The following is a 12,586-nucleotide window of genomic DNA, read 5'->3' as shown; positions in this document are numbered from 1 at the left end:
TTCCTCTCTCTCTCTCTCCTCGCGGTTTCCTCTCTCTCTCTCCTCGCGGTTTCCTCTCTCTCTCTCTCTCTCTCCTCGCGGTTTCTCTCTCTCTCTCTCTCCCTCGCGGTTTCCTCTCTCTCTCTCTCTCCTCGCGGTTTCCTCTCTCTCTCTCTCTCCTCGCGGTTTCCTCTCTCTCTCTCTCTCTCTCTCTCTCTCTCTCTCTCTCTCTCTCTCTCTCTCTCTCTCTCTCTCTCTCTCTCTCTCTCTCTCTCTCTCTCTCTCTCTCTCTCTCTCTCTCTCTCTCTCTCTCTCTCTCTCTCTCTCTCTCTCTCTCTCTCTCTCTCTCTCTCTATCTCTCTCTCTTCGCGGTTTCCTCTCTATCTCTCTCTCTTCGCGGTTTCCTCTCTCTCTCTCTCTCTCTCTCTCTCTCTCTCTCTCTCTTCGCGGTTTCCTCTCTCTCTCTCTCTCTCTCTCTCTCTCTCTCTCTCTCTCTCTCTCTCTCTCTCTCTCTCTCTCTCTCTCTCTCTCTCTCTCTCTCTCTCTCTCTCTCTCTCTCTCTCTCTCTCTCTCCTCGCGGTTTCCTCTCTCTCTCTCTCTCCTCTCTTTCTCTCTCTCTCTCTCTCGCGGTTTCCTCTCTCTCTCTCTCTCTCTCTCTCTCTCTCTCTCTCTCTCTCTCTCTCTCTCTCTCTCTCTCTCCCTCTCTCCCTCTCTCCCTCTCTCCCTCTCTCTCTCTCTCTCCTCTCTCTCTCTCTCTCTCCCTCTCTCTCTCTCTCTCTCTCTCCTCTCTCTCCTCTCTCTCTCTCTCTCTCCTCGCGGTTTCCTCTCTCTCTCTCTCTCTCCTCGCGGTTTCCTCTCTCTTTCTCTCTCTCCCTCGCGGTTTCCTCTCTCTCTCTCTCTCTCCTCGCGGTTTCCTCTCTCTCTCTCTCTCTCCGCGCGGTTTCCTCTCTCTCTCTCTCTCCTCGCGGTTTCCTCTCTCTCTCTCTCTCTCTCTCCTCGCGGTTTCCTCTCTCTCTCTCTCTCTCTCTCCTCGCGGTTTCCTCTCTCTCTCTCTCTCTCTCTCCTCGCGGTTTCCTCTCTCTCTCTCTCGCGGTTTCCTCTCTCTCTCTCTCTCTCTCTCTCTCTCTCTCTCTCTCTCTCTCTCTCTCTCTCTCTCTCTCTCTCTCTCTCTCTCTCTCTCTCTCTCTCCTCGCGGTTTCCTCTCTCTCTCTCTCTCTTCGCGGTTTCCTCTCTCTCTCTCTCTCTCTCTCTCTCTTCGCGGTTTTCTCTCTCTCTCTCTCTCTCTCTCTCTCTCTCTCTCTCTCTCTCTCTCTCTCTCTCTCTCTCTCTCTCTCTTCGCGGTTTCCTCTCTCTCTCTCTCTTCGCGGTTTCCTCTCTCTCTCTCCTCGCGGTTTCCCCTCTCTCTCTCCTCGCGGTTTCCTCTCTCTCTCTCTCCTCGCGGTTTCCTCTCTCTCTCTCTCTCTCCTCGCGGTTTCCTCTCTCTCTCTCTCCCCTCGCGGTTTCCTCTCTCTCTCTCTCTCTCTCTCTCTCTCTCTCTCTCTCTCTCTCTCTCTCTCTTCGCGGTTTTCTCTCTCTCTCTCTCTCTCTCTCTCTCTCTCTCTCTCTCTCTCTCTCTCTCTCTCTCTCTCTCTCTCTCTCTCTCTCTCTCTCTCTTCGCGGGTTCCTCTCTCTCTCTCTCTTCGCGGTTTCCTCTCTCTCTCTCCTCGCGGTTTCCCCTCTCTCTCTCCTCGCGGTTTCCCCTCTCTCTCTCTCTCCTCGCGGTTTCCTCTCTCTCTCTCTCTCCTCGCGGTTTCCTCTCTCTCTCTCTCTCCTCGCGGTTTCCTCTCTCTCTCTCCTCGCGGTTTCCTCTCTCTCTCCTCGCGATTTTCTCTCCTCTTTTCTCCTCAGAACGTACCACTCGCTCGTTTTTATATCCCCGGGCCGTCTCCGCCGGTCAGTCTGCCCCAAGCTCACCCCACCCCACTGGTGCACGGTTACCATGACGACCCATGCGCTCTCAAAAAAGGCGAGCGTCGGAGCTCGTGAAAGAAATGTGTGTAAACGTGTTTGTCATAAAGAAAAAAAGCTTCCCATAAGAGAGGAGATCTATCCTTTACCCTTCCCAACGCATCACATTTAAGATCCCATTAGTCATGGGGATGGGGATAATCTGAACATGCATTTAAGGAAATAACTGTCTGAGGACCTGGATGTGTGGATGCATTCATCAGACCGGATTATGAAATCCGTAACAATAATTTTTTTTTCTACTTTTAGCAACCATTCTGTCAATTGGAATGATATTGCTGGACAGAAACTGGCAAAAGAAGCTCTTCAGGAGATCATAATTCTTCCGATGATACGACCAGAGGTATGCATTACCCTGCACTGCCACTCACTGCAAGCAGACATTTTCAAATCCACCATAACATTAGTTGCATGTGATGACAGCTCATTAATTTTTGCTTGTTTTAATACGAGGAGTGTGAATGAATGCTTGAACCGAGTATTTAAACTGGATAGGAAGTACTTTCCTTCCCTTGGTACTTCAGCTTTCTGTTGAACACCTGAGGATTTCCAGACTTGTTTTGAGAGTTTTTTTTTTTTAAGAAAAGCTAACTTTCCAGAGTTCCCAAGATATCCGAGTTAAGTTAGTGTTTTATTGTATGGAACACAGGTTTTCTTGGAGGTTTTTTTCTTTAGGATTTACTTACTATCTATCACGTTTTTTTGTCACAGCTGTTTACAGGCCTGAGAAGCCCAGCTCGAGGCCTATTGCTGTTCGGTCCCCCAGGAAATGGAAAGACCCTGCTGGTAAAGCAGAGATTTGACTCTCTCTCTCTTTTATTACTTATTCATTTTATCTCGTACACAGTAAGTGCTAAACGTGAAAAATATAAACTCTTATTTATTTACCTATCCCATCTGCATTTATGTTGTTGGTGTTAAAGATCCCATGATATCTCCCAAAAAGAGTCAGCCATTATGTGCCCATCTTCTGGCCAAACTCCCTCCTTGTAGATGTAAAGGAGAAGCTAAGTTACATTGAGTTGATGATCATGACTTTGGTACATGGAAGATGAGCAAATTGATGAATTGATGTGGTGTATCAAGGGATGATGGGATCCCAGAAGCTCGAATGAAAGGACTTCTTCCAGAGGATTGTTGAGAAAGTACATGGGGGGGGGGGGGGGTTTCCAAACGGTCCTTTCGGAGGGACATAATGAGAGTGTGAGATTTGTCATGATTGGAAGACATGTTTCATGTGTTGGACCAGCTTGCGATTTTATCCGGATCTGCAGAGAGTCAAGAGGCTGTTGCTTGCCGATCTGAGAGATGACGGGTGGTACAGCAGAGGGTGGAGTCATCAAAGAGATAGAGGATTTTGCAGAGGTGGAGAGATCATTGATGAAAACGAGAAAAAGCACAGGGCCGAGAACACTGCTTTGAGGAACTCCAGCCTGGACAGGAAGAGGGGATGAGAGAATTCCATTAAGCACCACATGTTGGCTGCGACAGGAGAGGAAGTCTGTGAGCCAAGAGTGGAGATTGCTTTGGATACCATCAGAAGAGAGTTTGATGAGCAGAGCAAGGTGCTCGACTGTATCGAAAGCACGCGATATGTCGAGATATGGCTCTGATCTCATGTCTAGCATTGAGGACCTCCATCCATTTTTGGGAAAGTAGAAGCAGCATGTCCAGGGAAGAGTGACCTGGTCTGAATCCAAATTGATGATCGGAAATCGGGCCATTTGAGAAGATTAAGGATTTAATGCCAGAAGTGATGATTGATTCCATAACCTTGCTGATGACTGGGAGAAAGCTGATGGTCTGTGGTTGCAAGGATCTGTTTTTGCACCTTTTTATGCTGAGTGGTAATGTTAGCTGATTTCCAAGCAGATGGCAGATGACCTTGAGCAAATTTGAGGGTGAATAGAACAGAGAGAGGGTGAGCAAGAACAGCAGAGCACGTTTTTAGCGCATGTGCGCTGATGTCGTCTGGGCCGGTTGCAGAATCTGAGTCGAGGTTTGACAGCAAGCTCTCCACCTTGTCAGGAGAAAAACAGAGTCCAGGAACAGGGGGTGCGACTGGGTAAGGTGGGTACAGAAAGCGATGGGTTTGAGCCGCAAGATTTAGAAACAAACACAGAGCTTAGGAATTCAGCTTTTTCACGTGCAACAGTCAGTGCTCAGGTAGTTAGTCACTCAGGTATCTTGGGTTGCTCATAGTCATACCATACTCTTGACATTAAGTCGATGCTGCTGAAGCACTCTCTTGGTGAGGGTTATGCTCGGTGTTTTGACGTTGCATTTCCAGCAGTCAGTCACAGCAGGAATTGGTCATTTGTTTTTCATGCCAGTGATAACTCGCCTACACTTTGCGAAACGTACCATGAGATCTTTAACACCCACTCATGATCATTGCCAGCTGACAGGTCCTCCAGCTTCATTAAATGAAAGGGTATATTGGCCGTAATTTAATAACTTAATTGGAAACCATAAATCTTGTATTTGTTCTACCGCTACCAAAGGTGAGCGGAAGTTATGTCTGTTTCAACTCTGTCTGTCTCAGAGTTGTGGCCAGATTCAGAGGAAATTTGGTGGACAGTTTTTGGTGTATGACAAGGACAAATGATGAGATTTTGGTGAAGACCAGATCAGGTAAGCTCAGGTATGGGAGCATGCGTCGCTGCGTTTACTTTCCGCCGGTACTCCAGGGGCTTCCGTCTGGTCATCCCCCAGACAGATGCCTGGTCCATCCCCATCTCCTGCTGATGCCGATCAACCATGAGGCACATGGTCGGCCCGTTGGCCTCCTCCACTCATGAGGCTCCCTCACTGAGAGAATCTGTTGAGTAGGATCAGCATCAGGAAAATGAGCCGCATGCCCATACAGCTACAGCTGAAACTCACAGACGATACAAGTAACAAATCTCATCTGAATCCCTCTTAGCATTGGCTCGTTGGACACAAAGTCTGACCAGCGATAGCCACGGATTCTCTGAAGAGACCTGGTACTGAAGGAGTTGAGTCTCCATCTCAGATCCCTGGTCAGAGTCCAAGTCTCACATCCATAGAGCAAGACTGGAAGCACCAAATACTTAAAGACTTTCGTCTGACTGCATAGGTACCGACAGTGCCACACCCCATGATTCAGTGAATCCATGACTCCCCAGGCTGAACGCAGATGTCTATTGACCTCTGGCTCACAACATGCGGAGACATGAATATCACTGCCAAGGTAAGTGAATCTCTCTGTGACCTCAACATCCTCACCACAAACAGGTACATACAAGATAGCAGCATGCAAGATGTCATTTAAAGCTTGGATATTCGTTTTGACCCCGGAAACCCGTAATCCCAGCGGCTCCGACTCCTCATTCAGTGTCTCGAGGGCTCCCATAAGGATCTCCGCAAAGATGACGCAATCATCTGCGAATTCAAGGTCAGAGATCTTGACATTCCGAAACGATGCACCGCAGCTTGATCTCTCCGACGTCCTCTCCAGAATCCAGTCCATATAAGCGCTGAAAAGTCTGGGGGCCAGTACACACTCCTGACGAACTCCAGTAACAACTGGAAATAAGTCTGAGATGGTATCACCACATCTCTCAGTACCAGAGTATAGTTCAGACGTCAGATTGATCAGTTGTGGTGGCACCCCAAGAATACCAAGAATCCTCCAGAGGGCATCGTGATTCACTGAATCAAATGCTTTGTGGAGATCAACATTGGCTGCAAGCAGCCCCTGCTAAACAAATCTGCCTTGTTCGATGAGGACCTGATGAGCAAGCATACGGTCAATCATTGACCTCTTTGGTGTAAAAGCCTGACTACTCTGGGTGCTGGTGCTCAAGCAGATGGTGGTGAACCCTCTCAATAATTATCAGAGCAAAGACTTTTCCCAGCACTGAGACCTCCGTGGTTGTTGCAACCCTGGCAATCACCCTTCTCTTTCCAGAGAAAGACAACAAGGCCCCTTTTCTAGTCATTTGGGATGATGCCTGTGTTCCTGACAGAGCACAGAACTGCATGCAATGACATGATTACAGCATTTACACCAGCCTCAAAAAGTTCAGCATGGATGCCACAGATCCCAGGAGCTTTACCTCCCTTCAAGTGGTTCACCACAACCCATGTTTCCACAAATAAAGATGTTCACAGTTTATTGGAGGGTCAACAACAGAAATAGTTACACCCCTGACATCCAACTCAACAGCTGGTGGGTCAGTCTAGTACAGCCACTCAATGTAACTTGCCCAGTGGGACTTCACTTCAGACTCCTCTGTCAAGAGCCCACCACCTTCCTCTCTAACTGCAGTCCACCGAGGGACTGGCTTGGAGGAACACGATGCACAAATTCCTCTGTAAGCAGGACGAGAATCACTTAATGCTCTACCCCTTTTACAGATTCCTCGCACATCGGCCTCCTTATCCACCTTCAGTGCACGTACATTTTTACGTCAACTCCCTGAACAGCTCAGCTCTGCCATGAAGCCTGGGCCTGTGACTCCGGTCAGTGGTATCCAGTGTCTCTTGGGAGACACAGTTCTTCCTTGCCTGACAATGGGTTCCAAACTCCACAACTCTTCAGGATTCCCCACAGCACACAGACCCCCCAAATCCCACTCAGCCTGTTTGCAAACTCCTCAGTTACTCTCTCATCCTTGAGCTTGCCAACATCCAGCCTAGGCTGGGATTGTACCATTCTCCTGGATTTAAGCTGCAACTTCAGAGTTGCTACAACAAGCCTGTTGTTGATATTGAGGAACTGGGCACTCCGGTAGACCCTGCAGTTCTGAATCCTCCTCCAGCTCCCATCAACGAGCACATGGTCAATCTCCTTTGCCACACCACAAGCAATGGAATACCAAGTCCAATGATGAGCCTTTGGGCGCTGAAACCATGAACCAGCCACCCTAAATCCACGACTTCTTGCAAAGTCAAGGATCTTGGTGCTATTCTGGTTCACAGTTCCAGACCCATGGGGATGAACACATGTCTCATAACCATAACCCTATCGGTGCCAGTCGATGCAGTGAAATCTTCCAAGACTCGAAGAGTATCTCACCTGGGGCACTGATCAACCACAGACTCAAGCTCGGCATAGAATGCCTCCGTCACAGTGAGATATTGCTCGCCCCAGTTGGAGCATATACAGAGACCAGGGAAATGACACCAAAGGAGTGACAAATCCTCAGTCTCATAATACGCTTGTTGACCGGTGTTTCCTCAGTTTTCATGGGAGTCAGCTCACTGAACACAGTGAAGATCCAGATACAATAATTTTTTAAATGATTCTTCACCATTGAGAGAATCATCCGATCATGATATATAGCACGATATCTCAAAAAAGTTGTGCACGAGTTATGACTAAAACTTGTTGGATCGAGTTGGTTAGGTGACGAGAACAAAGCAGATTCAATTTTGGTTCATTTCCGGATCCAGATCCGGCCTATCGGTGGGATACATAAACATGAACTGTTCAGCCTAGCGGGGGAGGGAAGCGCTCTCCCGAGTGCCGTTCTCATTTGTGTTAAAATCGATGCATTTGAGGTTTAAAATATATACATTTGTATATTTGAGAATTTTCATCCTCTAATTTTTGGCTGCCAGGATAGCCGAAAGGTACGCACACTCACCTGTGAGCTGTCTTGCCTGGGTTTGAATCTCGTGTCCATAACACTTGAAAGGCAAAAATCAAGGCAATTTTTTCCATATCGTCTTTGCAATTGTATCGTTTTTATCTGCTCGCTGTAAACAACTTCTGTTGTGAAACAAGTTCGTATCTACATTTGAAATATCTTCCATTTAATGTGACAGTATTTTTTGTTTGTTTGTTTTAATGATTTTTACCTGCAGTTTCCTATTTGCACAAAAAAATTCTATTCCGACGCAATAAATCCAGTTCACTGTGCAGTTCATGAGACGTGGAGGTAAATAAATGATCTTCAGCGATGAAATATGAAAATAGTTGTTAAAGTGAACTCAGACCGCAATTTTGTTATGGATGCTGAGAAAGATTTGCACAACAAATGTCAGATAATTTTGCAAAATTTCAAGGAGGAGGGGGGGGTAGGGATGGTGTGTGAGGGGCACACCAAAGCTAACCGTGTGGATGATTGAACTCTGTTATTTCTCTTACTCAGGCCAAGGCTGTGGCTTCAGTATGCAACGCGACGTTTTTCAGCATCAGTGCTTCCAGTTTAACTTCCAAATACGTGAGTCGATCGATGGTACCTGGAATAATTATTAAATAATCGTCTTCTTCTTATGACCATTATTGCCCTTCTGGGTTGGCCCCTTACAATCATCTCCTCCATGTTGGTCTGTCCACTGCGTCCTCCATCCTCGTGCCATCCAGCTCCCTTCATCCTTTGTTTCTCTCTGCTCCTCCTTCTCTCCACTGGTTTCTCCCATCCAGTTCTTGTTGGCTTTATCGGCCCCTTCACGACACGTCGTAACTTCAACCACGATGCTCTAATTTCTTTGACGTTTCCCGAACACCCATCTCATTCCTGATATTGTCATCCTTTGTTTCCCTGTTGTAATGTGTAATTTCAAAAGAGATTTGTAAGCCTGTGTGTGAGTATGCTGTATTTCATTGATTTTTTTTTTTTCCATGAATTTTTGATATTTGTGGAATATTGAAAGCCATCTGTCACATGTAGTGAGAACACACTTGCTTCTCCATGTCCCTTTTAATTGCTCCATAAAAGACCGTAAACAGCATTTTCACACGTGCTTTTGCTATGTCTCAAAAGTTCGGAAAACACTTCATCAAACTCAATTTACAGACGTCGTGTAGTCGTCCACTACGACCAGCAAACATGAAAGCGGTGAAGCCAAAAATGTATCACCAACCTAACCTCACAAGCTGACCGTTGAAGGTCAAAATCTTCTTTCTTTTTTTCCTTTTTTTTGTTGTTGTCATGTCATTAAACATATTTTGGCGTGTTGTTAAAGGGATTCACTGTTTTATGTTTCTGGATGGAACAGACGATTGCACAACGAATGTAAATTGAGCAATGAGCTATTTTTCCAATGTTTTCCAAATGTGGTGTGTTAAACAAATGTTGCTTATGAACCATTTTGGGATCTTTATACAGGAATGTAATCTTGCAGAGTGGGGATTTTTTTTAGAAACCACCTCGGAGGTCGATGGAAGAAAGCTATTAATTGCCAGCAAATATTGAATTTTGCACATTTTTTTTTTGGAAGCACTCGGCTGTCATCGACAGATGTCTGCATGCCAGCATCAGTTCTTACAGGTGTGCGGCGGTGCCACTGATGTAGTGCCCCATTTAGGTTGGAGAAGGAGTTTTGAACTTGTCCAGGGAGCTGGCAATAGCTCGCCTACTCTGCATGAAGGACAGCGTGGGATCTTTAGCGTCCACCAACGAATGCTAGCAGGGGACACCCAGCTTAACGTCCTTCCACGGGACGACACACATTGATGCCTCTCCCTGCATGTAAAAACACAACGATGGCAGTTTATAGCTGGGCCGAAAATCAAACCCAGGCTAGACAGCTCGAGTAATATACCTCTTGGCTATCCTGCCTGCATCCATCCATCCATTAGGACCATACTCTGCAGAGCGTTGGTGCTGCCTAAGCAGTCTCCTGTGCTATTGGGCACAATCCTGGACAGGTCGCCACTCCGACACAGAAAATCAGCAAGCTTGTACTCATTTTTGCCAACCTCAGAAGGATGATAGGTTGTCAGCCCCACCTGGTATTGATTCAACAGCAAAGCAGGATTTGAACTCAGGACCCTAAGATCCCAAGCCTACCACTCCATCCATTAAGCAAACACCAGGCATATCCTGCCTGCAACCATAGAATAATCATGAAGATCTGGCAAGAATTCATTACCACTGAGGAACAAACGGACTGAAATTAAATGTCACCTTCCAATATTCCACATGGATGATAAATCGAACCGAGAACATCACATGGAAAATGCAGAATCGCCGGCGAGGTCAGTGATGACAAATTGCCGACCAACTACTTTCCCCTAAATGGTGTACCAAAAAGCACAACGCCCTTTTAATAATAAGGAACATACAGTCTCGATCATGAATGATCAGAGAGAGTCCAGTTGGTTTTTATAAAGTTTACAACAAGAAAAATAATTTCTGCATCTGTCAGTAATAGTAAATAGGGGTAAATCAAAATGGAAATGTTTGTTGCCCAGTAGACAATGCAGTATCTATGAGTAACTTACCAGTCAGTGTGGCTATGATTCTTCTTGTGTATGGCAGCTTGGCTGCCAGGTAGCTCTCATTTTGTTGGGGTGCGACTATGCCGCTGATGCTGTACCCCTATACCAGTACACTGGTTCTCATTTCGCTGACCTCGGAAGGATGACTGACTGAGTCAACCCCACCTGGTGTAAACTCAGCAGCCATCGGGGCTCAAACTCAGGAACCTAAGATCCGAATGCCAGCCACCCTAACCACTAAGCCAAACACCAGGCTTGGTGTGGCTCTGGTTTCATTGTTTTATAGATGGCCACATGTAAATTTACCAATGGTAACTTTAAGACTGTAAATGTCGAGCTACCTTTGCGAGAGGATCACAGCAACATGATTGTTAGAATCACTGGAACCTTGGCGTACCCCCAGCTCACAACACAACTTCTTCCTTGCCGGAAAATTTAGATTCTGCAGAACTTGGTGATTTTTCAAGAGCAACTCTTCTACCAGGCATTCCGATTGATTCAATCAGTGTGGAGTCCAAAATCATTTAGATTTTCAAATTTTGACAGAGCTCTGCAATTTTGTCATCCAGTAACGTCACCAGGTCATTAACTTTCAGGATGAGGCAGAGAATTTTTTTTTTCTCTCTGGATTTACCGACTTTAGGATACTTTCTGAAAACTGAATGCATGATATAATGGACCCTTAACACGACCTTCCTGCAAATTCCCAAAATGGTTCTTAAATTATTTGAGGACGGGTTGTTTCGGGGGTTGATGTTTGCATGTACCTGCGGCTACATTACAGGTCGGAGAAGGAGAGAAACTTGTGCGAGCTCTCTTTGCTGTGGCTAAAGAACTTCATCCTTCAATAATTTTCATTGGTAAAAACTTCAACAGTAATCCATACTCCCAACCTCGCCCCTCTTTTTTCCAGTAAGATCCCAAAAATTTGTGATAAACTCCCAAATCGTATTATCCCACCAGAAGGTGTATAATATTGATGAAACTTCCGGCTCCTGGTCTTGAGTTCCAGTGGTGTCCCTCAGGTGTCTCTGCTGACCTTCTCAAATATTAGTTTCCCGGTGGTTTGTTTTTGTCGCGTTTTTGCTGTTATTTTGTTGTCTCCGTGTTTCCTGTGTGTTTATACTTCGGTTTTGTTTTAAAACTTGTGCTAATTGGTGTGTATTCGTCGGTCTTTTTCATATCGGGTTTCCTTGTGGCCTCCCCTTTCCTTTGTGTGCATGATCGTGTTATTGTATTTTCGACTTATTACCTTCAGGTTTTTTTTTTCATGTCGATCTCTCCACTCTTTGAAATACCCTCTGTTTCATGTCTTAAATAAATAAATCTATATTCTTTTTCCATTCTCAACTTATACCTACCGTAACCACGTGACTTCTCCACCTCCACTTTTGCTGATCCACCATCTTCTACTTTTGTCGAACCCCATTCATCATACACCTTCGCAAGTTTTTTTTTGTTCTTCAACCTTTCCTTTAACCTAAACTTTATAAAACAAAACGACAACAACAAAAACGGTGATAAAAAGGGTTTCTTAAAATGTTTCAACTTTCCTCTTTCACACGTGTGGTTCTGTGTATTGCATCATCATTTACTTTTCTTCTTCTTTTTCTACAAAAGACTTTTCAATTCAATCTTTCCTTCATCCCGTGTCGAAAAAGTTCAACTGTTACAACGTTTGTTTTCTCCTTTAATGCATCCTTCCCGTAAAGTCTTTGAAATTTTAAATATCCCATTTTGCAATTCATGTTCGTATTCCGTCAAGCGTTCTTTCTTTTCACCTGAAGTGCCAATTCACCCCACCTCCATAAATAAATCTACCTCCTCCTAACTCCACACCTGTTATATACCCTCTCCTTTCCCCTCCCATCTTGCCCCTCATCTTACTACCTCTTCACTGTCCTCTGCTTTACTATCAGCTGTTCCTCTGGTGTCACAAACCGTATGGCGTTCCAACCTAACAGATATCTCACTCAATCAGTACACTCAACATCTCAAACTTGCTCTTTCTTTCCTCTCATCACACCTCCCCCTCTTCCCAATCCCTCCAATCTTGTGCCTCCCCCTACCCGGTCCCTTCTTCATCATACCACTACCAAGTCTCATCCTTCCCTTCTCCCCACCTTTCCTCTTGCCATCCTCCCCCATGGCCGTGCCTGCTCTCATCGTCTCCCCTCCCTCTCAAAGCAACCTTCACTCTCTTCCCCCTCTAAGCTTCCCTCTCACCTTTCTCAATAACTCCCCCCTCACCATTCCTCCTCAAGACGTCTCTGACTTCCCTTGTATCTCTCCCCGGTTACTGCCTCCTCTGGTATGACAGACCTGAGCCTCGTACTGGTGGCGGAGTTGCTCTCTTCATCAAAAACTCTATTCCTCACTCTCCATGCACTGCCCTCTCTCCCC

At 45.9% G+C, this 12,586-nt stretch overlaps 1 protein-coding gene across 4 annotated transcripts in view; it reads left to right on the top strand.

Moving 5' to 3' along the window:
• LOC147031419 (spastin-like) overlaps positions 1–12,586 on the top strand; it is a 116,916-nt gene that overhangs the window by 34,130 nt on the left and 70,200 nt on the right. For all 4 annotated transcript variants that reach the window (XM_085862845.1, XM_085862834.1, XM_085862861.1 and 1 more), the window contains exons 7-10: positions 2,236–2,329; positions 2,698–2,772; positions 8,109–8,180; positions 10,968–11,043. In XM_085862845.1, the coding sequence (XP_085718971.1) occupies positions 2,236–2,329; positions 2,698–2,772; positions 8,109–8,180; positions 10,968–11,043 (317 nt within the window). The remainder of the gene's footprint in view (positions 1–2,235; positions 2,330–2,697; positions 2,773–8,108; positions 8,181–10,967; positions 11,044–12,586) is intronic.

Source organism: Eptatretus burgeri, chromosome 2, assembly GCF_056783735.1.
Source record: "Eptatretus burgeri isolate ZD-2024b chromosome 2, Ebu_testis_v1, whole genome shotgun sequence".
Taxonomy (NCBI): domain Eukaryota; kingdom Metazoa; phylum Chordata; class Myxini; order Myxiniformes; family Myxinidae; genus Eptatretus; species Eptatretus burgeri.
This window is presented reverse-complemented; position numbering and strand designations above follow the sequence as displayed.